The 25,416-nt window shown below is 34.6% G+C and overlaps 1 protein-coding gene across 1 annotated transcript in view; it reads left to right on the top strand.

Annotated features, from left to right (window-relative positions):
• KCNH8 (potassium voltage-gated channel subfamily H member 8) overlaps nt 1-25,416 on the top strand; it is a 341,633-nt gene that overhangs the window by 262,565 nt on the left and 53,652 nt on the right. The window contains exons 8-11 of the mRNA XM_012466726.2: nt 118-315; nt 11,763-11,962; nt 12,823-13,072; nt 18,368-18,582. Of these exons, the coding sequence (XP_012322149.1) occupies nt 118-315; nt 11,763-11,962; nt 12,823-13,072; nt 18,368-18,582 (863 nt within the window). The remainder of the gene's footprint in view (nt 1-117; nt 316-11,762; nt 11,963-12,822; nt 13,073-18,367; nt 18,583-25,416) is intronic.

Below are 25,416 nucleotides of genomic sequence, written 5' to 3'. Positions count from 1 at the left end.
CCTTCTTCCCCCGAGCAAATTATTACCTCCCCAAATGTTCATTTATTATTACTCTTATGTGCTAATACTGAGACTTTACTTTTTGTTCTCTAACTTGCATTATTTCCTCCATTGCAGGCTGGCTTCATGAGTTGGGAAAGAGACTGGAATCTCCATACTATGGAAACAATACCTTGGGGGGCCCATCGATCCGAAGTGCCTATATTGCCGCTCTGTACTTCACGCTGAGCAGCCTCACCAGCGTAGGTTTTGGGAACGTTTCTGCTAATACAGATGCAGAAAAGATCTTCTCCATCTGCACCATGCTGATTGGTGGTAAGAGAACATCTTTCATAGCAAGAAGAGGAATTGTGCCTGCCTGTCACTGCCTGTTTGCTCTGCCTGAAATACGATAGAGATAAATTGGTTAACATTGGAAGATTCTAAAAGCGCTAATTAGATAGTCTAGATGCAAAACTGTTGTTGTCTCTGTGGTTTCATATAAGAGACTTGAGAGATTAACACACTAGAGCATGCATTTGAGAAGAATGGGGCAAGATTAACATGTGGGGCTCCTATATAGAATCATTACCTCCTCCAGCTTACTGATTTAACCTGCAAAGATAAGATGAGTTAAGAGGTGGCTATGTAGGCAAATTTATAATACACAGTTGCCCTGCCCACTAGGATATGTACTCTGGACAGTGGCTTAGAGCATGACTTTCCCTAGATCCTCCAACTTACTTTTACATATGACCTCTTTCTGGTCCACATTGTGGCCTTGAATCTAGGGATCAAGTCCATTTCAAACTCTTCACTCAGTTTCTTCATCTTTCAAGTGATGTATTAGACAAGAGGCACCTGTGGTTCTATCTCTGATGTAATATTATATGCCTACGAATAAACGCTGCTCTCTATAAAGCAAGTGTATTAGCAAGATCCAGCAGTACTTCTCCCAATAACAAAACAAATTTCCTTTAGATGTGAATTGTATTTTCATAGTCTTCACACTTCTCTCTCTAGGCAACTCTTTTATAAGAGACTCAGTGCAAGAGGGTCATTGGTTCAGCAAACATCTATCCCCACTCCTGGAATTAAAGCCCCAAATACACTTACTTGGGAAATCTCAAAACATTAAGAAGTTAGGAAACTTGCTCAATATGCTCTCTAGATAATTTGATGACAATCAAAAACAAGGAACAAATATTTCTTATATGAACATAACAAAATAGTCTGCATTTTATACTTCTCTTCAAGGAAATCACGTTTTTTAAAGCATTGAGAATATTTTTTAAAGCCAGCAAATTCCATATTCAGTTAAATAAGAGACAGCTATAATTAATTCATAAGTATTCATAAAGGCTGCAAAAACTGAGACTGGTAGATGCCAAATGTGAGAAGAGATGGGAAGAAGTGACAAGAGGGTCTAGCATGTCAAATCTCAGAAAGCATCAGCAAAAATACACTTCCTAAGTGTGAGGTTCATGATATAAAGTGCAGAAGTTATCAAACTCTTTTGTTACAAGTAAAAGTGCCAAGTGAGCAAGTTTGGTAGAGAAGTAAAGAAGGCTCAACTCACAAAGAATCACACAGACCATTCATATTTGCAGAGATCATGCTAACAAAATACAATAATTCTAAATATATTCATAAAGCTATTGCTGTTATTAAAGAAGATCACAAACAAAAATGAAGTATCTTCGAAAAGATAGGTTAAAAATAAGCTAAAATAGCAAAGCAAAGATGTAAAGCAAAAAAGCAAAGCCATCTTATGCACAAAGATAAAATTGAAGGAAAAAGGGAATAGATATTGCAAAGAATATAATGAGTCACAAAGGATAAAAAGAAGGAAAACAAAAGGAACTGAAGGGAAGGAAGAAAAAGGAGAGAGGAAAAAAGAGAAAAAGAGGGAGGGAAGAGGGAGACCAAGGATGGAAAGCAGGCAGGCAGGCAAAAGAAAGAAAAAGAGTGAGTGACAAAGACAGAGAGGAACAAACTTAAGAGGAGTAGAGAAAACCCTAACAGTAGAAAGCAGGCTAAGGAGAGCCAACGTATGAATGATACTTCTTAATGCATAAAGAAATTTTAATAAGAGTCAACAGCAAAGAACGACTTCTCACTATATAGCATTTAACATAATTTTTTTACAAATTTGGATAACATGAATTACTGCAGGTAATTTTTTTAAGCAGGAAGAAAAGAACAAGCTAGATAGAGGCACAATAGGAAGGAAGGAAGATAACAGGCCTGATTCAACCATTTATGTATTCAAATGTTGTATTAGTTTGTTCTTACAATGCTAATAAAGACATACCCAAGACTGAGTAATTTATAAAGAAAAAGAGGTTTAACGGACCCACAGTTCCACATGGCTGGGAGGCCTCACAAACAGGGTGGATGGCAATGGAGGAACACAAGCACATTTTACATGATGGCAGGCAAGAGAGCGTGTGCAGGGGAACTGCCCTTTATAAAACCATCAGATCTCGTGAGACTTACTCACTACCAGGAGAACAACACAGGAAAAAGCAGCCCCCATGATTCAATTACCTCCTACCGGGTCCCTCTGCACAACATGTGGAGATTATAGGAACTGCAATTCAAGTTGAGATTTGGATGGGGACATGGCCAAACCATATCAAATGTATAACCAAATACTTACTGAATGCCTATTATATGCCAACATCAATATATAATAAAAGGTAAACATTTATTAGTTGTTTTATGCTCCATTCTCTGTTCTAAGTGTTCTAACACAATACCACAATTTTTTAAGCAAATCTATGGGGTTGGCACCATTATTATTTCATATAACAAATAGACAATTATCATATATTTCTAATCTTTTGTTTATTTTCTGTTATGGTAAATTAATTATGTGACTTTCTATAACTAAATCAGACTTAACTTTCCTGGGATAAACATAACTTGATTAGGATGCATTACTTTCTAAAAATCATAGATCTGGATTCAGTTTGTTAATATGTTTAAAATTTTGTATTCATATTTGTAAGAGATCTTGGCCTGCATTTTCCTTTTCTATCAGGACCTTGTATAATTTCAGTATCAAAATTATACTACCTCCATAAAATGAATTAGGAAATGCTCCTTATTATTATTATACTTTAAGTTCTGGGCTACATGTGCAGAATGTGCAGGTTTGTTACATAGGTACACACGTGGCATGGTGGTTTGCTGCATCCACACCCCATCATCTACATTAGATATCTCTCTTAATGCTATCCCTATTCTAAACCCCACTCTCTGCTCTCCCTCCCCTAGCCCCCCACCCACTGACAGACCCCGGTGTGTGATGTTCCCTTCCCTGGGTCCATATGTTCTCATTGTTCAACATCCACTTATGAGTGAGAACAATTAGCATGTTCTCTTAATGACCTTAATTCACGATATCACTTTGAGTTTTGAACATTATAATAGCAGATGGCTCCTACAGGTTTCCTTGCATGAGAGATGTGATATGAGTGTGTGGGTCTTAAGCAATTGGTCACCCAGCATACAGTGAAATCAAAGAAGTATGAAAACAAACCTTCCCTCAAGGAGTTTATGATTCAGTTTGGAGGAGATAGGCTGAAACATGTGGAAAGAGTTTTAACGATACCAGGCAGTAAATGCTAAGTGCCAAATCAGTTAGGAAGTTCAGAAGCTGTTAGTTTTTTGGAAAGACAGTGCTGCAGCAGAATTGTTGAAGTAGCATGCTGGGACTATACCAACTGTAACAAGCTCTTGGCTGATGTAGAGCAGTGACAGCCTAGGGAGCAAAGAACGGGAATTCTCATTTTCTGAAGAGCTACAATGTGCCAGGCCCCGTGGTGACTGTTTCATATCCAGCATTGTGACTTTGATACTTTCCATTCTCTGTGATAGCCCGTATTTCAGCCAAGCAAAATCATAAGCATTTTGCAGATAAACACAGTCTATACTTATTTAATATTTGCCCATGTTTCTTCTATTCCTGATGAAAATTTTGGGAAATGCTCAAAGCTTAATTCTACTAATTCGACATTTCAAAAAATTTGTAAGATAATTGAGCTTATTCTCTATTGATCCACTTATTGTATTGTAATACTGAATCAAAAATTGTTAAGGCACAACCTATTCCCTGCTGTTCTCTGTAGGTGGGTGCTACACTGATCACAAGGCCAAAAGACATGGGAAATAATCTGACAATGTCACTTTGTTACTTGTTTGTTGAATGTTTATTGAGCAAATATTCTGGTGCAAAATTAGTGCTCGTTGGTAAGGGGCATTAAAAAATGTAGGTGACCTGAGCAGCACTTAGGAAATTATTGTGTTTGAAAGCCAAATGGCAACTAAGTGACTTGAATTTATTAAAGCTTTTTATATTTGTGTTTATGGAGAAATAATTTTATATTATTGTGAAAATTACCCTGGCTAGGAAAAATGCCTGCATTTTAATATTTCCTAATTAACCAATTACTTGAAAAACGTTGAGAACTAATCATAAGAGCTCACAATATTGAGCAATTTGTTCATTTAATTCTCATAATACTGTGAGATACAGATTATTAATACCCCAATTTAGACATAAGGCAGCAAATATTTAGTGAGTTTAAATGCAGGACTCACTAAGACCTGGCAAACTTTTTGTAAAATATTCATTTTATTATGTACTATAAATTGATTTTACTTAATTTTTATAAACAAGTAATTTATTTTTAAAAAGAAAAAGTTTGTGTTGCCATTGACTTAAGTCTAGCATATCTCACTAGGAATACCCCAAACAAGACTGATGAAATCGCTATTGGCAAGGATGCAATATACTAGAAAAATAGGCAGTAGCAATATTAAATGAGAAAGGGGACTGCCAAAACTTCAGACAGTTATCAAGGACAGAGATAATACTGCTCAGTGAGAAGAAACGGGTGAAAAAATGCTAAATGGATCCACCTGGGAGTCCTCTGGGAATCCACCAGAATTTCCACACGAGTTGTACAGATTTTATTTTATATACATATATAAAAAGCATATATTTATGCTTATATATGTATATATAAGCATGTTTGTATGTAGATAACATGTGTATATATGTATGTATATAACATAAATACATTTGCTTATATATATACATACATCTATACATATATAAGCATAAACTTTATATATATATGTGTGTGATATAAAGTTTCCATTTAAGATGCCATATAAACTTTCATATAAGCATCTGTAATTATGGAGTGTACAAACCACTAATATATGGGAGGAATATTTAAAACTATAAATCAAGGAAATTTAAAGCAAAAATCATTTCTAAAAATTATACCTAGACAAAACTATGTGTATTTTGAGAGCACCCAAAATGAATAAGTAATCCTAATAGCTTCAGATGAATGTTAGAATTAATGAGTGAATTGAGTAAGGTTTGTGGATACAAGATCAATATGCAAAAAAAAAAAATTGCATTTCTATATACTAGTAACAAATAATTAGAAATAAAACATTAAAAATGATTACAAAAACATTAAATATATATGAATAATTATAACTAAAAATAGGTAAGACTTCTGCACAGAAAATTACAAAACATTAGTAAGAAAATAATGGAAGGATATACAATGGTGATGGTTGCTAATTATGGACTCAACATTGTGAAAATACCAGTTGTACTCGAAGTAATCTAAAGATTCAATGTGATCCCAATAAAAATTCCAGTAGATGTGTGTTTGTGTGTGGGTGTGTTTGAAAATTGACAAGTTATTTCTAAAAATTAGTGGAAAAGAGCTAAAATCAGTCAAAGCTATCATGAAAAAGAACAAAATTGGAAGATTTGTGCTACAGGTATCAAGATATATTTCGATGCATTTCAAAGTTACAGTAATTAAGAAAGTATTGTGTTTGTTCAATAATAGACCAATAGGCCAATGAAACAGAAGGAAGTTCAGAAACAGGCTCACATCTATGTTGTCACTTCATTTGTAACATAGATGCTACTTTCAAAAACTGTTGTTAGGTCAAATCTATATCTACCTGTTGGAAGACAACCTTGATCCCTCTTAAAACTGTACATAAAAATTAATTCCAGGTGGATTTTGATGTAAATGTACGAGGGGAAACAATAAAACTTCTAAAAGGTAATATAGGAGAATATTTTTATGACCTTGGATTTGGCAAAGGTTTCCTAATCATAACACAAAAAGCCCTAACCATAAAGAAAAAGAATGATAAACTGAACGGCACAACTTCTTTTTATCAAAGACATTATTATAAATGTGAAGAGGGAAGCTACAAGATAGGAGAAGATATTTGCAAATGTTTATCTGACAAAGGACTCTGATCTACTATATATAAAGAACTGTTAAATCAGTAAGAAAAAAAATCAGACAACTCCCCAAAATGGACAAGAGCTTGAAAAAACACCTCAAAAATAGATTTCCAATACCTGAATAGATGACAAACATATATATATATATATATTAAAAAAAAAAGGTGTTTGACATTAGTCAGGAACATGCAAATTAAAACCAAAATTACACACCATTTTATGTTCACCAAAATGGTATGTTTAAAAACACTGCAACCCTAAGTGTTTGAGAGGATATGGAACATCTTGACCTCTCCTATACTGTTGATGGGCATGTCAGTTGATACAACTTTGTCAACATCTACCAAATCTGAATATACCTCTACTCTGTGATTGAACAATTCCACTTCTGAGTATATAACCAATGGAAATACATATATACTTCAGGAGATAGATAGACAGACAGACAAATAGATGTCTATAGAAGCATTTTTGTAAGAATCTCAAACTGGGAATGTCTATTAATAGGAGAATAAATAAGTAAATTGTAAAATACCTATTCAAGAGAGCATTATACACTAATAAGAGTAAATGAACTACTATGTCATGCAACTCTATGGATGAATATTACAAACTCAAGGCTCAGCAGAGAAGCCAGACACAAAAAAGTTCATACTGTATGATTTTGTTTAGAGAAAGTTTAAAGATAGGCAAAGCTTATTAATTGTAATATAATTGGTAACTGTTGTTACCTCTGGTGAGGGGATTGGTTAGTGACTATGAAGGGGACACAAGGGAAGCCTCCAGGATACTAACATTGGTTTATTCATCTAGAGTGACGGGCGGTGGTGATTCTATACCTATGTTTACTTTGAAAAATCTCAATAAGCTACACATTTAGCAAGTGTGTAACTTGTTCTATATGTATCTTTAATTTTACCTTGTAAAATTTTAATAGATGAGCTAAAAATCAAGCGTGAGTTAAGAAAAGACGCAGAGTAATAGTGAGCTAACTCTTGCCTTTCATGTCAGGTTGTTTTTAGGTTTGCCTTAACAATAATGAGTCAAGCAATGCAGTACAATCATACTGTCCAAAATTTTGGTGGCAACTGCAAAAATACCCCCAAAATTTATTTTAAAAGGTTGACTTTGGTGAGTGGGATGGGGGTGAAGGGATGGGTTTGGGCCTGTTTATCATAGATGTTCTAAACCATTTGCTTACAATTACAAAACTTTTAAAAGAAAGTATCAAACTACCACTGGCTCAGAGGCTCATTTCAGTTCCATAAATATTTATGGCACACTTAAATTATGCCAAGAGCTGTGCTAGATACAGGGGAAACAAAGATGACTAAGATATACTTTCCTTCAAGGAGTTCACAGTTTAATAATGGAAATAGGTACTTAAGCAGATGATGTTCTTCTGTATTTTATATCTTTTTTTTATAATACACATTTAGAAAAAAAAATGAAAAACAAACAAAAATTAGACATAGCCTCAATATCAAAAGATAGTTTTCCAGATTTTCCATACATAGCTATTTTTTGAAATGTTTAGGTAGCACCATTCATATTTTTTGCAACCAGACAAAATATACCAAAAAGATTTTCTCATGTCTTTAAAAATTCTGTCATACTAAGCAGTGACTGCCTATAGTCACCTAATGAATTTGCCCCAGTTAATAGAGTCATCAGCACAGCCTTGGAGGTTGAATAAAGCTTCCTAGTAAAGATTGTTCATCGCTGAGAAGATATTCCGTTTCAATGAAGCATTATTATCACAAAGTAATCAAGGCTTCCCTTGGGTCCCCCCAATGAATACATACACACTACCCTGACATAGTTTTATTGGACCCATATGATGAGATATGGTGTTCACAAATTCAGGCTGTTCTCAAGATGTCTTTGCACTGCCATTTAAATTCATCATTTAGGAAATTTTTCTCATCTCTATTCTCTCTGCCATCTGCCATCCAAGAGCCAGTATACTTATAACCAAGAATGGAAATTTCCAGGGCAATGAGGAGGTGGGAGAGAGAAGGAGGGCAGCTAAGATTACCCAAAACTTGAGCCCTGGCCTCTTTTTATATCAGTAGAAAACTCCCCCTACTTAGCCTCCAAAGCCACCACAAAATCGTTGGCTAAATTAATCAGCAATGATGTTATGCCCCAGGAGATCAGTGTTGTCCAAAATTCAGGAAAAGAAATTGAAGGGGAAGGAAAAGGAGAAGGAAGGGAAATGAAAGAGAAAGGAAAAGACAAAGGGAAAGAGAAAGAGAAAGACAGGCAGTTCTATAGAAACACTTCCTTCATTTGAGAACCGCTTACTTTTTTTCTTAGGTGCCAATTGTTGAGTTTCCTTCCAGGACCTGATACTGAGATGAGATTTTACAAAATGCATTTTATGCAAAACTCCTACACACGCACACACAAAGAGATGCCCACACACTCAGGAGGTCTAACACTCAAGAATTATATACATCAAATTTGCTGGAAAAAAAGGAAAAGTAAGTGATAATTTCCAAACTGACCTGGATACAGAAGTTCTTGAGTCAAACTTTTATAGCAGATGGAATGATTTTCCCTGACAGTTACGCACACTCTTTGCCAGAGTGAAATGATAACCAGTGACAGAATGGTCATAATAACTTTGGAAAATGAAAGGCTACGAAAACCAGAATTTTATTTTTTAAATACTTAAATTAGAAGTAGTTACCTGTGCTGAAATAAGACTTTGAAATTGTGGTAACTCAGACATAGACTAATACTTTTCAACAAGGCTTACGAATGCTACAATTAATCCAGTAATTCATTTTATTGATAAAGTACAAATAGGATGCTAAAAAACTGAACATATTACTTCTGTTACTTTAAGTGCTTTACACATTATAATTAAGCAAAGCAAAGTTAAAATCATACACATAATTAAGGAAAGCAATGTTAAAATAAATGAAACAAAATTATCCTCTGTACTCGATTTAATCTCCATGAAAAGACTATTACATAGTGTTAAAGATGGTACAGCTTCCAAACACTTAGCCCATAAGTATATTAAGGGAGCCTGAAATCGATGTTTAATTTCTTTGACTTGGAGCAGAATCAGTTCTTTTCTTTGGTGAGTGTTTATCATAAATAGAGCTCTTATCCTCCAAATAAGATATTTAAGCCTCAAAACTGCTGCGCTTCTAAAACAATACAGAAGAATGAACCTCTATTTAGAATCTATGAAGAACAAATGCAACATTTAGTTGTTACATGATATATATTTTTCATGGAATATTTTTGACCTGTTGGGAAACATTTCATTTTTGAACATTTAGGAATAACACATACTTATACATTCTTGCATGTATTAGGCATTTATTAAGTATGTTTTTAACTTCTTTCATCAATAAGCTGTGTCTACTAAGAGCCACTCTTTACTATTTAAGAGGTTACAGGGAAACCTTAAATCTGGGTCATTTTCCTCAAACTTAATTGCATTGAGCATGCTGAAAATTCATAATACTTTTCACTTTCATAAGAAAAATTAACATGAATTGAGCAACTACTGTTTTTCATACATATACTAGGCAATTTTTAAGAAATATATAGCTCTTTAAATCTTGAAATAGTTCTATGAGTAAGGGCTATTTAACATAATTAGTATGTCCATTTAACATGAGTCTGTTTAAAGGAATTATGTAACTTACTAAGTTCACACAATTAAGTAGCAAAATCAGTATTAAAATCCAGATCTGTCTGATTCTGAAGTTCATATCCTCTCTGCAACATTATATTGCCTCTTTTATATAGACCCTAAGTTTAACCCTATTCTAGTAACTTTTCCAACATACTGAGGCCAAGTTATGAAGGGAGTGATTTTATAGACATAGTGACTATTATTCCATAGAGAAATGATGATATATTACCTGGGAAAGGATTTTAATTCCATTGTTAGATTAGAATTCAATTACTATTCCAGTGTTCTGTAATTTCTGATAAATGTAGGGGGAAAACAAGATTTGAATTGGGGATGTACTGAACACTCAGGAGGATAGAGGTAATAATATGTTGACATATTTCCACTAATGTATCCATCATGATGCTAAGAAATTTTTAACATAGCTCCTTGGACACTGCAGTTTTGATACAGGTATATTTTGATAGATACTAATAGACAAGCTACTAAATGTTTAGTCTTTTTTTAAGCCCCAAATTACTGAAACAGATGATTTCACCCAACTCATAAGCTTCACCTAATTCCCAATCCTGTCCCAGAATAAGGATCAGGGATAAAATCTGAATGTTCCTTAGAGTTGACTTATCCATAAATATGAATGTACTTGGCCCTCATCTCTCTCTGAGTTTCCCAGTTCCAGGTATGTCCAAGGCCTTCTTGGATTATCTGCTGGTGTCTATTTAGACCATTTCAGTTCCATTCTGCTAATGACTAGTGGGTGCAAAACCCTGTCACGCCTTCTCCGGCTTGACGATACCTAGTTGCTTCCCAAAGTGGGTAATTCCTGGAAAATGAGGTCCATCCTCTCACTCTGAACAGGTCATCTGTGTTCTCCAGAAGAAATATTCACCCTAAATCACCATATGCTCTCAAATTCTGGTAAACAACATTTTTTCATGTCATTACACTTTGATGGTAGGTTTGGGGCAGGCTCCAAGGGCAGGCTTAGCAAGAAAGTGGAGGTTAAATACTATCTGGCTGACAAACCTCATTGAAACAAGAGTCCCATATACATGTACCCTGCTGGTGCATCTCATGGTGGCAAAAATAACTCTATATAGAATACATCTTTTTCTCTGTGAATTCATTTGTTTCTTGAATGGTCTCAAATTTTCTGATATCTCCCTTAAAATTAAAGTACTGCAGAGCTGGGGTTGGGCTGGGTATTGGAGCTTCAGACTGCTCAAGAAATCCTCAATTACATTTTTAACAACCTCCTCCATATCCACATTAATATAAATATAGTTAATATTCTAAAATGAATTTTAAATGATGGTTTTTTTTGAGGGGTGAGACTAAAATTCTCACAAAGGCTAACTAGTTTATATAGACTTATTTCAAAAATTAGTTTCATTTGTTACTATAATAGTTATTAAACTACAACTTTATAGCTTATTCTATCAAACTAGAAATTATTTTATTGTAACTATTAAGTTATACATAACTATTAAAATAATATACATGTAAATCAAGTTCAAATAAAAATTTCTTATAACCAGAATGACAGCTAACAGATAAATCAAAGAGGCCTATTTTGCATATTATTGAGTACTTTTAAAGATATTTTTACTCTAATCAAGCCATATGGAGTCAAAAATGACTGCTTCAGGATGTACCTGTGACACACTGTCTGCACCAAAATGCCTATACCAAAATAGCTGTATCGACATGGCCATATAAGCATTTTCTGTTCTGATACAGGATAGATTGTAGACTTAGATTTAAGTGGTGGGCCCCACCATTATATTTCTCTCCCATTATATACTGTGCTGTTCTTTCTAGCCTTGATGCACGCCCTGGTGTTTGGAAATGTGACAGCAATCATACAGAGGATGTACTCCAGATGGTCCCTCTATCACACTAGAACTAAGGATCTGAAAGACTTCATCCGTGTCCATCACCTGCCCCAACAACTCAAGCAGAGGATGCTCGAATATTTTCAAACAACCTGGTCAGTCAACAATGGAATAGACTCAAATGAGGTAATGTTCATTTCTCATGTTGTTTTCAGGCAGAAAGCATATATTCTAGGGTAAAAGCAAGATGCTGTAATGCAGGTATCAGAAGTGAAAACACAGCAACATCTTTATTCCTTTATTATTTTTTTTAATTCTTCATGAATCCCAATTCATCTTCTTTCACTTGCTTTGGCTTCTGTTTTCACAATGCCAATTTGGATTGACCAAAGCTTTTTATTAACTTGCTGCTTGTTAAATCAAGTGGACTTCTTTTCCTTCTAATTGTCTCTTTTCGAAGGAGTCAATTATTATGATAATTTAACAATGTAATCTAGGATAATTATATGAATCAAGTTTCTGTTTCCCTTTAACATTAAGAAAGTTAAAACATTTCCAACAAAGGGGTTGTCTTTATACTTCCAGAAATACCCCAGACTACCATGATAAAAAAAGGTATTATATAAATCAACCAACCATTTCATCAACCCACCAACCTAACCTGTAACCAGCATTTAGTAGTGATTAACTGGTTTCTTCTCTCTTCATATAATCACCAGTGGGTCCAAATTCCATATCTTCTGTCCTGACTAGGACTCTCTGTGAGAAGCAAGTCACAATGAGTCATATGTTTTCCTGCTAAAGCCTTTTATTAATTTGTTCTTTCTCCAGACTGCTTATCAGTTGATTATTCAGTAGCACATAATTGAAATCACAGTCACTGAAAAAAATATCTCCAGGATTACACATACTTAGATTTCCTCTTCTGTATGCTGGATGGCCAAACAGCAGGAGACAGTAGGAAGAGCATCCCTGCTGTCTTGCAAAGTAAATCAGTTAGACTACACTTACCCCAATTTGATTTCCTCCTTCATCTTCTCTGACAGCTTTTGAAAGACTTTCCAGATGAACTGCGTTCTGACATCACTATGCACTTGAACAAGGAGATCTTACAGTTGTCCCTTTTTGAATGTGCCAGCCGGGGCTGCCTCAGGTCTCTGTCTCTACACATCAAAACCTCTTTCTGTGCTCCGGGGGAGTATCTGCTGCGTCAAGGGGATGCTTTGCAGGCCATCTACTTTGTATGCTCGGGCTCCATGGAAGTTCTTAAAGACAGCATGGTGCTGGCTATTCTTGGTAGGTCTGAATTGAAAAACTTCTATGAAATTTGACTCTGGAGCATAAATTAAGAAGATGAAATGGGGGAAAAAACTGCTATTGAGAGTAGGAAAAGGACAGATGAAGACATGAACTCAGGAGTATTCTTCATGTGAGTTTACCTAGTGTTATATCCAACATATTATTTAATTCTTGCAAGAAATCCAGTAGTTTAAATATTATCTCCATTTTAGACATGAATAAATATTACTTTAGTTAACTAGCCCAGACCACATAATAAGAAAATGAACTCAGTTATTTTTGTTTCCTGAAGCCAAATTATTAATCATGATGTATACTGCCTTCTGGCGAAATAGCTGCTCAAAGACGGCATTTATTTTTGTGGAAAATTAATTCAGAGAACACAAAAATTAAACTTTATCTGTGCTAGAAATAGAGCAAAAATGACTATGTTTCAAGAATAAGCTCTCATAGCAGTCATTAACCTAATACTGTCGGTGACTATAGCCTCTTTTTACTTCCTTAAAGAAAACTTACAAGGTATATTGTGAAAATTTTGTGCCACAGAATTGATTCTCAATATTAATACATAACTGGTCTTCATTGAAATATAAAAGGCAGATGACAAAAATTGTCATGCAGAGTTAATGTATAAAAAATCCTATTTACAATTTTATGTGGGGCTCTTTTAAAAATCACTCTAGGCCAGGCACAGTGGCTCATGCCTGTAATCCCAGCACATTTGGAGATGAGGCAGGTGGATCACTTGAGCTCATGAGTTCAAGACCAGCCTGGGCTGCATGGACAGATCCTGTCTCTACTAAAAGTACAAATAATTAGCTGGCCCTGGTGTCAGGAGCCTATAGTTCCAGCTAGCTGGGAGGCTAAGATTGGAGGACCACTTGAGTCTGAGAGGTGGAAGTTGCAGTAAGCCAAGATAGTGCCACTGCATTCCAGCCTGGGTGCAGAGAGAGAGAGAGACAGTGTCTCAAAACAAACAAACAAACAAACTCTAATTTTTGTTTCTTTATTCAACTAATGTTTATTGAGGGCCTATGAATGAATTTAGTACTGTTCTAAACTCTAAGAATGCAGCAAAAAAGAAAATAGCCAAAAGCCTTGCCCGCATGAAAATTAAACTCAAGTGAAGGATATGATGGGGTCTGAGACCAGTCAAGGTGGTAGTAATGATGGTAAGAGGCGGTGAATTCAGGATATATTTCAAATACCAATATGAGATACAAACGTTTAGAGTTTGTGCTAATAAAAAGGGGCGAATTTGATACTTTTTATTTTTCATTTTTAAGAACCTTATATTTGTAAACAATTACTTGCAAAGTGTATTCACACACAAGATCTCATTTAAGCCTGTGTCAACACAGAGAGACAGATGGCAAAGGTATTTTCTCTGTTTTTCTAAAGTCAAAGCTAACCTAACACTTTGGACTCTGTATTCAGCACTTTTTCCATGTCTAAACAATACCTGTTTCTCTAATTTAAATAAAAACAAAACTCTGCACTCATGTTTATCACAGCAGTGTTTACGATAGCAACAATATGGAATCAACCTAAGTGTCCATCAATGGATGAATGGATTAAAAACGTGGTACATAGATGCAATGGAATACTATTCATACATAAAGAAGAATGAAATCATGTATTTTGCAGCAGTATGGATTGAACTGTAGGCCATTATGTTAAGTGAAGTAACTCAGAAAAACAAAGTCAAATACCACGTGTTCTCACTTATAAGTGGGAGGTAAATACTCAGGTGTACCTGTGGAATACTCGCCACTGGAGACTAGGAAAAGTGGAAGACAGGTGGACGGTGAGGGGAGAGGGGGGATGAAAATAACTTAATGGATGCAATGTATACCATTCAAGGGATGGCTACACTCAAAGTCCAGACTTCACCACTATGCAGTGTATCTGTGTAACAAAACTGCACTTGTATTCCTTAAATTGGTGCAAAAGTATTTAAAAAAACTATTATTCTATATAATCATTGTAGGGCTTCTATCGTGAATTCTGCTAGTAAGTTTCAAAATAGATTATATTTTGGAAGAGAAAAGAGAGAACTAATATTTATTGAATTCCTAATATGAGCTGGGTGTTTTATTCCCATTATTGAATTTAAAACTTGCAACCTTATTATTTGTGTGTTATGATCTGAATGTTTGTGTCCCCCCAAAATCGATATGTCAAAACTTAATCCCCAATATGATGGTATTAGAGATGGGGCCTTGAAGAGGTGATAGGTGATGAGGGCAGAGCCCTCGTGAATGGGATTAGTGTCTTCATAATAAAGGCTGAAGAGAGCTACACTTTGCCCTTTCTGCCATGTGTGGACACAACTAAAAGGTGCCATCTGTGAATCACAAAGTGAACTCTTACCAGACACCAGCCTTCAGAACTAAGAGAAATAATTTTTTTGTTGATAAGCCACCCAGTTTGCAGTATGGCAACCTGAATAGACTAAGACAGTATGATTATTTCCAAAATTAAAGGTGAAGAGATAGACCCTGGTGAATGATGAAAGACTTACATGCTTTTCACTGCTTCATGTTGACTCGTTTACCACTTAAAGAGTAGAGTTACTGTTTGTCTTTCAATTTTGTGACTCATTTCTTGTCTCATCTTCTTATGTTTTTCTACTTTACAGAAAGGCATGGAATAGCAACTAAGAGTTTACTACTAATGTGGCCATTTCTTTATCAATATTAGAATAAGACTCAATATTAGAGTAAGGCGCTGTGTGTGTGTGTGTGTGCGTGCGTGTGTTTTCTTTCTTAAGGGGAGACTTTAACACTCGTTCTGGCATCTTCTCAACTTTGTGAAGTTAAAGGCCAGTCACCCTATCATCCTGTGATTCTAAATTAGAATTAACAGTTATTCTTAATTTGTTTCAAAAACTTAACAATAAAATACTTTTACTGATTTTTCCTTAGTACCACTAAAAGTTTTACAGTCTGCCTAATGATTCAGCCTGTTTTTAAGAGGGCATCTAGACTTTTTCTTCAGAATCTTATGGTTTGATATTAATGTAAGCAAATACAATGCAACAATCTAAACAGATATAATGTGGATTTTTCTTTAATTGTGGTACATTTTAAATTTTGGTAGCTAGCAACAGTTTTAGGAATAGAATATGAAGGCATCATCGATGATACTAGAGCACAGTAAGTGCAAATTTAGTGGCTTCTATGTAACTTCCATTCCTAGTCAAATATGATCCAACTGGGTCTTTCTTGTTATATTTTTAAAAACTATTTATGGCTGAAAGATTCAATTCATTATCTTTTGCTCCTGGCCCCAAGTTTCTCCATAAATTGTGATGAACACGGGTAACACTTTCATATCTTTGCTTCTACCAAGTATGTGTCAAAAGTGCAAAATGCCACATGACCATTCTAAACACTGGTTCGTGGTACTGGGACTAAACTCAAACAAAGACAATATATTATTAATATTTACTTTCTGTGATTAACATTATTTCAATAGAGATTGATTATTTTACTTTCCCTATGGTAATATTGCCTTATAGGGCTAATTCAAATCAATACTACTTGGATAAACTTAGCAAATACATGACATTATACTTGACCTGTAGATATTTAGCACACGTTCACTCTGCCGATGAAAAAAAAAATAATGTTCTTCCTCCTCACAACAACAGCTGTCCAACCATAAACTTACTCTAGCAACTTTCTCGTCCAGTCAATACATGCATACATTTCTTAATCTGATACCTGGAAAGAGTAGGGGCAGGAATTTGTTATGGGGCTAGAATTTGTTTGCCTTGTATACCTTGATTTCATGTCCAGGTAATGGTGTTTTCCCCACCAATTTCTTCGTTGTTTTAAAAGAAAATGGCAAACCACGAATAAATGTACTCTCCACTGAATATTAGTCTGCCTAATTATAATTAAACATAAGCTATAGCTCTAACCTGAGTGGTTTGAAGATGCATCTCATCACCTTACGTTTTTCAATGAAAGAATAACTGATTAGCAAAGATCAATCATATAATGCTGAAAAATGGAGCCCATAAGGGATCATAGAAATCTTTGTCTTTTAGAAATAAGGATACTGAGACCCAAAGTTATTTAAAATTAAAGGTCCTAAATCTAAACAATAAGAAGTCCACAAGACTGTAAAATTAGTGAGGTAGTTTTAGGTAATGAGGTGAATACCATGTTGGTATTCACCAGTACCTGCTTGCCAGAGCTCAGTGCAAAGTCCAGCATGCATGGTCAGTTCTCCAAAAATATTCATTGAACAAAATATAAAGTGGAATTCTTTCTAGGATGCCAAGATTGGCAAGATGCTGCTGCTGTTTTTATAGGTAGTGTCACTGTGACTGAAATAGCCATGCCATGGCAACCCAAAGTATGAAAGGATGATGACCCTAAAGTTATTGCAGACACTAGTTGCTTAACGGCGAATGTGAATGCTTTTGTACAAGAGACTGCATCATGATAAATTCTCCTCAAATATACAAAATTAAAAAATTTTTATTTATTCAAAACATCCTGGCTCTATTTATATCCTGCATCAGTACCCAGCTTTGAGTTTTGAGCAGCAAGTCAGATTTGTAATGAAATATACAGGAAACAAAATTTCCAAGTTTAGCAATATTGACAACAATAAGATTTAAATTCTTCCACACCATGTGGCTATTTATCATTCCTAGTGTCTAAAAATATAGATTTTAGTCTATTTTTTCTTCTACCAAAATAGGCTAAATTTCAAGATTTAAGTCCAGTACTAACTTGAAGGTACTATCTACTTATAATCTAATAATTTTAAAACTTTTTATTTGACATACATATTTATGAAAAACTCAGGTATTCATAGTCAATTTGACATGTTTCCTTTTACTGTCAAATCTGATAAAATAGACTTGTATTGAAGCCTGCTATATACCAGGGACTTTGCTTCCACAAATGCTGGACACAATAAAAAGTAAAAATTTTAAACAACGCTGGGTACAATGAAAAATTTAAAAGTTAAAAAAATTATTGAATGGGAAGTAGAGGCCATTTGTTCTAATAACTTTCCAAAGATAGAGCTTGCTTGCTGTTTGTTGTTGCTAGTTAAAATTTGTTAGTTTTTAGTTCTTTATGATATGGAGCTAAATGGCCATAAAACAAATAAAAGCTAAAGCCCAGCTGTGACGCTATTGTATGGCAAAGTTGAAAAGTCCTGCCCCCAGGTTTCAGTGTAATCTCACTGAGAAATGAAGCCTGTAAAGTCAAATGAGGTTATCAGTCCTAAGATTGCTTTTTTTGAAAATGAACTCTCTCTTTCTAGGGAAAGGGGATTTAATTGGAGCAAATCTATCAATTAAGGACCAAGTGATCAAGACCAATGCAGATGTGAAGGCTTTAACCTACTGTGATCTCCAGTGCATCATCCTCAAAGGACTCTTTGAAGTGCTAGACCTTTACCCAGAATATGCTCACAAATTCGTGGAAGACATTCAGCATGACCTCACATACAACCTCCGAGAAGGTCATGAAAGTGATGTAAGTCTCATTTCTAATTAGTGCTGAGATCTAATAACATTGGGCCTGGAGATCACTTATAACAGTAAAGGCAGAGGTCACTCTGAATATATAAGATGTGAATATTCAGCCACCAGTTAAGTAATTAAATAATTAGCTAGAAGCCAAACCTAGAGTTATTAACATTCTAGGAAAATATTTTTCATGGATAACTTCTCAACTCAGTTTCTTTCTTGTTTATTTTCATATGCTTATGACTAGAATTGATTTCAATTATATATAACATTAGGTAGAGATGTGTGATTTCTCCAGAATTTAAAGATTTCTGGATAAAGTATATGGTTCAGAGTTTTCTGTGCTTGTAATTGTTCACTACTTCAATTGCTTGACATAGATTTTGCTTAAAAATAATCTTATATTTAATGGTACACAAAACAGTCTATCTTAAAGTGAATAAATATGCATAAAAGGATTCAAGCCAAGGGTTGTCACACTGAAAGCATAATGAACATTTTATACAATTATATATTTGCTTCATGTTTCGAATTAGACAAACAGCTTTCCTGTCAAAATATGTACTATACTGCATCCTGTGATTAAGCTGATCGTGAACATGACTTCATTAGATGTCTCAGAGAGACACATGATTTAATAGGAATGATTGTTGAAAGGCAAGCCAAGGCATGCATAGCATTGTGTAACAACCAAAGCCTTTATATGCTGTCTTGAGCTTTGCCCCAGATATTTGTAACTCTCATTTTTTTTCATATGGGCTTAAGAAGCTATGGTTTTGACCAACCCATATTGTGCAGATACTCATTCAATCGTCAATATTCTCTACTTTGAAGGGTAGAAAGAAAATGTAAATTGCATATTATTTTATCTTGGTTGGGGCTATCTAATGACAGTAAATATGTAGATAATGTCCCATTCTGAGGTTCAAGATTGCCAGTTTTGCATATGTGCTTCTCTCCATTGTTGATAGCAAACAGCAGAGGTGGTACCAACATTTGCTGGCTACTTTTCATGTGTTAAGCACTCTACCTATGTAAAATATCTCATTTATTGCTTAAGACAAATCTTTAAGGTAAGTCTTGATCTGTTTTTATGGAAAAGAAAACAGATTCAGAATGGATAAGTCACGTGTGTATGTTCACACAAACTTGCAGGTGGCTGGGACAGAGTCTCAACATAGGTATCAGATTTTAAAACTTGTTTCTGTTAAATATGCTGCCTTTTCTTGAAATTACTTTCATGTCTTTTAATTAGTAGACTGAATTTTAAAACTACAGGTGCTTTTTGTGCTCTCCATGGCAGCATAAAATAACTGTTTTGAAGATTGAGGTTGAGTTAGGGGATGGAAGTAATCAAAGAGAAGAAGAAATTAGGAAAAAGAGAAGAATTGCTAATATTCCTCAGCATGGCAAAGTGGGAAATATTGGATCTCAATCACTGTTTTCTTTTATTTGACTTATTAAGGATCCTTATCTTTTTAAAAAATTTGTGGCATACAAAATGATGTTTTGAAATATGTATACATTTGGGAATGGCTAAATCACCCTAATTAAGGTATGCATTTTTTCACGTTTATCATTTATTTGTGGTGAGAACACTTAAAATCGCCTCCCTTAGCGATTATCAAGTGTATAATACATCATTATTAACTAGAGTCACCATGTTGTACAACAGATCTCTTAAACTTACTTCTCCTAACTTAATCTCTGTATCCTTTGAGCAACATCTTTCTAATCTCTCCTGGACCTCCAGCCCCAGTTCCTATTAACCATCAGTCTACTCTCTGCTTCTTTGAGTTTAAGGTATGTTCGATTCAACATATAACTGAGACCATGTAGTATTCGTCTTTCTGTACCTGGCTTATTTCGTTAAGCAAAATGACCTCCAGTTTCATCAGTGTTGCTGCAAATGACAGGATGTTCTTCTTTTTTAAGGCTAAAGAGTGTTCCATTGTGTATATACGCCACATTTTCTTCATTCGTCTGTTGTTGGACATTTAAGATAATTCTGTATCTTGGCTATTATGAAATAATGCTGTAATGAAAATGGGAGAACTTCCCTACTGCTTTCTATAGTGGCGATACTGATTTACATTTGCATCAACCGTGTGCAGGGATTTTTTTTCTTCACATTGTTGCCAACATTTTTTTTTTAAATAGCCATTCTAATAGGTATGGTTCTAATTTGCATTTTCCTAATGATTAGCAATATTGAGGATATTTTCATATAGCTGTTGGCCTTTTGTAAGTCTTTCTTTGAGAGAAGTTCATTCTGGTCACTTGTTTATTTTAAAAATCAGGTTATTTATTTTCTTGTTATTGAGTTGTTTCAGTTCCTTCTGTATTTTGCATATTAACTCCTTATCAGATGTCTGATTTGCAAATATTTTCTCTCATTCTGTAGATTGTCTCTTGATTCTGTTGACTGTTTCCTTTTTCTGTGCAGAGCTTTTTAATTTGATATAATTCAATTTATCTGTTTTTGCTTTTGTTGCCTGTGCTTTGGAGTCATATCCAAAAACACTGTCCAGACCAATGTCATGGAGCTTTCCCCTATGTTTTCTCTTAGAGTTATACAATTTCAGTTCTTACATTTAATTCTTTATTCATTTTGAATTTAAGTTTGTATATGGTGTAACATAAAGATCTAATTTTATTCTTCTGCATGTGGAAAAAGAATTTTTATCTTTGATAAATTTTTCATGTTTTTTTCTATTTGCTAGAACATTAATTATACTAATTTCTAAATCCCAGTATACTTGAATTATCTGTGGAATTATTTTCATTGTTATTTTTCTCTGTTTCTGTCTCTCTCTTGGTCATTTGTTCTTTTTTGGTAATTTAGTTCTCTTTTTTAAGAAGGAAAAGCAGGTGTCAGAATTTTGTTTAAATATAGATGTTGCTTATTAAAGATTGTTCATGTCATTTTCCTCAAAATAAGATTTTCTTTTCATGGACAGAAAGATATCAGCAAACCATATAAATTATGCTGTCCATAATTTATTTTAGGCTTTGTTAAGCTGGTGTATTTCAAGTTTGCCCTCAGTTCTGAGGTCTAGCCTTTACTCCTAAAACAGCTTTTCTGGAGTCTTAGCTGAAATCACAGTATGTTTGCCAAGGCTTTTCCTATTTAGCAGGGTTTGAGCTCCAGCCTCCATCTCCCCAACACCACATGACTGTTGAAACCTCGGTCCTTCAATTTACCCTTCTAGGTGCTATTTTTAATCTGTTTCTTAGAGGACTACCCCTTGCTATTTAAGTAAGTTAGGAGTTGCCTAATGTCTTAAAGGGAACATCAATGCAGTTTACTTATCTCTGGTATTATATTCCTCAAATCCCTTATGCTTTGGTCTACTTGAACTTCTCCGTCTCCTTAGTTGGTAAGGATGCTCCTTTCTCCTCTCTTCTATTCTACCTTATAATGAAATAGCGAATGCCTGCAGAAAAATACCTAGCTGAATGTGAAGCTCTCATTGGTGGACTTCTCTCTTGTTAGGGATCACAGTCCTTCAAGTCTTATCCGAGTTGAATTCTCTCAAATTCCTTCAACTAGTTTGATATGGTTTGACGGTGTCCCCACTAAAATCTCATCCTGAATTGTAGTTCCCATAATCCCCACATATCATGGGAGGGACTAGGTGGAGATAATTGAATATTGGGCAGTTTCCCCATCCTTTTCTTGTGATAGTGAATTAATTCTCACAAGATCTGATGGTTTCATAAGGGGCTTCCCCTTTAGTTGAGCACTCATTCTTCTCCCTTCTGCTATGTGAAGAAAGACGTGTTTGCTTTCCCTTCTGCCATGACTATAAGTTTCCTGAGACCTCTCCAGCCATGCTGAACTGCAACTTAATTAAACCTCATTCCTTTATAAATTACCCAGTCTCTGGTATGTTTTTATTAGCAGCATGAGAACAGACTAATACTCAGTTATTTTATGAATTTTGTCCAGTTTGATAATTACTTTTGACTGGAGGGTTAGTTCAATATGTTACTTTATCACAGGTTGAACCAAAATTGCCTCTTTTCAAAGTGGACTCCTTATGGGTTACATTTTAAAGGCAGATGGGATCTTCATAGTTTTGTAGTTCCTGATGTTTTATCCCTCAAAACTTCTATTCATATATACTGAGATCCTAAAGGACACTATGCCCTCTAAGGGCTAGATAAGTTTGGAACTCTCTATAAGTTTGTACCGTAAGAGAAAAGTCTGTGTCCTCCCCAAGCATAGTATGACTTTCAGGGGAACTTATATTCTGATGATTACCTTATGGATTCCTGTTCTCTACTCTGTTGTCAGTCCAAATGGAGAACCAAGCCCCTTTCCTTGATTTTCATGGACAAAACCAAAAATATCCAATCACACAGGATTTTCTGTGGTTAAAGCCTTCGTGGAAATTTAAGTGATGAGTTGTGGAAGGAGGAACATTTGCAAAATGGAGATGCACACAACATAAATGTAACATCTATATTTTCTTATTTTTAAAATTCATGTGGGCACTCTGCCATGTTGTTCAGCCAGTTATTATTGGTCTTAGCTTTCTCCTCTCCTCTTTTGTATGCTCCCTCTAATCCCAAATTCTTCATTATTTCTCATACTTGTTAATGTAACTCTCTGTTTAGTTGCCTTGTGTTTTTCTGATTTTGCCTCCTGAATGTCACCTTTTACTCTGGGTAGCTTATGTACTATCTGGCGATATGGAGAGTTACCAGAATATCTGAGTAAAGAGAAGACTGACAGTCAACCTATTTTGAAATACAGCAAAGACAAAAAGCACTTTAATAAATAGTCAAAATTTAGAAGAAATATGCATGTAGCAGTAGGATTATGATTCCTAGAACTGTGATAAATTAAATAACTTTAGAATGACAGCTTATCCAATTCTCATAGGAAAATTAAGTTAAATCTATAAAATATTTTGTAAGTTTATTGAAAAGTTTAGCTAGCACTGTTTTAACCTCATGCTGATTATGCATTTTATGCAATCATTGTGTTTTCCATATTTGACCTCATTTATATTTCCTGGATAGTTCCAGTAATGACATAGTTCAATTTAGCTATTTCTATGTATGCAGATCATGAGAGATTTGCTTCACTGCTTCTTGTGGTAAACTCTATAAAATTAATTTTAGCACAAATTCATCTGTTGTTAGTTGTGAAATTTTTTTCTTAACATAAGAATTTTGAATTTGTGAACAAATTAAATGATTAAAGAGCATTCAAAATATGTTTTTAAAAATTAATGCTAGTATATTGAAAATAAGATATTGATTTGACGATATATAAGCACATCTTATGTGCTTTGCATGTGGTAAGCACTAATTTGTTGATGGTGTTGTGGTTGTGGAACAACATATGGCAATGGCTATTTTAAAAAATGATAAATTCTCTACCTTTGCCTTATTGAGGGATCTTTAAATGACAAAACCTAATAAAACGCTAAATGTAATGATGACCTAATTTCTTCCCCAATATTCCATTATTGATATATAATCCAATCAGCGAAAAACTCAAGTCTCCTCCTTTAGTCTTCTGACCTCTTTAGTAAAGGGAAGAATACATCCCCAGTTTCCTGACAGCCAGTGGCTTCCAGTGAAGTTCTTTGAATTCCTGTCTTCAATGACAGGAGGTGAAACCAAAGTTCAGAAAGGGTCCTTGCAGCAGAGATAAGGGAGTCCTTGAGGAGTGCCCACCTTCAGCAACTTTCTCTGCACTTTGACATATATGATGGTTCTTAGTGGCTTGTGATACTGACCCATGGCAGCCTAAAACCTCAATATTTATCATAATATCTTAATTTCCATCTCTATATATATCAATCACCAAGTAGTTACAAAATTGAATACTTCAGAGTTCTGACCAACAAGTGAAACAAATACAGCTGGCTTTCCTAATCTATAGAGTCCATCTCCAGGGATTCAACCAACCACTAATCAAAATCAATAAATGTTTTCTGCAACAAATATGTGCACTGTTTTTTTTCGTATCATAACTCCCTAAACAATACAATATAACAACTATTTACATAGAATTTACATTGTATTAGGTATTATAAGTAATCTAGAACTGATTTAGAGTATACAGGAGGATTTGCATAGGTTATATGCAAATACTATGCTATCATTATATCAGGGATTTGAGCATCTGAGGATTTTCATATCTGCAGGACATCCTGGAACCAGTCTCTCAGACACTGAGGGACAATTATACCTATATAATAATAATTCATTGCAAAAGTTCCAGATTAGTCCTATGCATGAAGTTAACACAAATACAAATAAACATAACTGAATGCAAAAGTTTCATACTAGTAGTACGCATAAAGTTAATGCAGGACATAATGGAAGAATATATCCATAATGTCTGAACCCTTAAGGGTTTGGTCAAAAAGTAAAAAGTATTACTGTTAGAAATATGAACAAAATATACGTACAGGCAATGTGTAGACGAAGAAACACAAAAGACAAGAAGCACATAAAAAGTATGCTCAGAAACTTTAGAAATATAAACATGAAAATAAAAAACAATGATATAAACTTTTAAATTCTTAGGACACCAACCTTATGGAGGAGTTTAATAAAATTGTATAGAAACTTATGCAGTTATTGGTGGGGAATATAGTCTTCTGTGCCCATATTGCAGAAAACTATGTCACTACTCAGTTCATTCAAATATATATACAGCCTATGACCTCTCAATTCCAAAATAAATCCAAAAAATTTTCATACAGGTCTCTAAAGGGGGTCATATGGGGATGTTCATTGTAGCTCTACTTATTGTGGACAAGAGTTAAAAGCAACCTGGGTATTCATCACTGGAAGAGTAGGTTCAGTAAAATAT

Source organism: Aotus nancymaae, unplaced genomic scaffold, assembly GCF_030222135.1.
Source record: "Aotus nancymaae isolate 86718 unplaced genomic scaffold, 86718_ANA_hifiasm-v0.15.2.pri h1tg000019l, whole genome shotgun sequence".
Lineage (NCBI taxonomy): Eukaryota > Metazoa > Chordata > Mammalia > Primates > Aotidae > Aotus > Aotus nancymaae.
The sequence above is the reverse complement of the archived record's forward strand: the minus strand, read 5'-3'. Positions and strand labels throughout refer to the sequence as shown.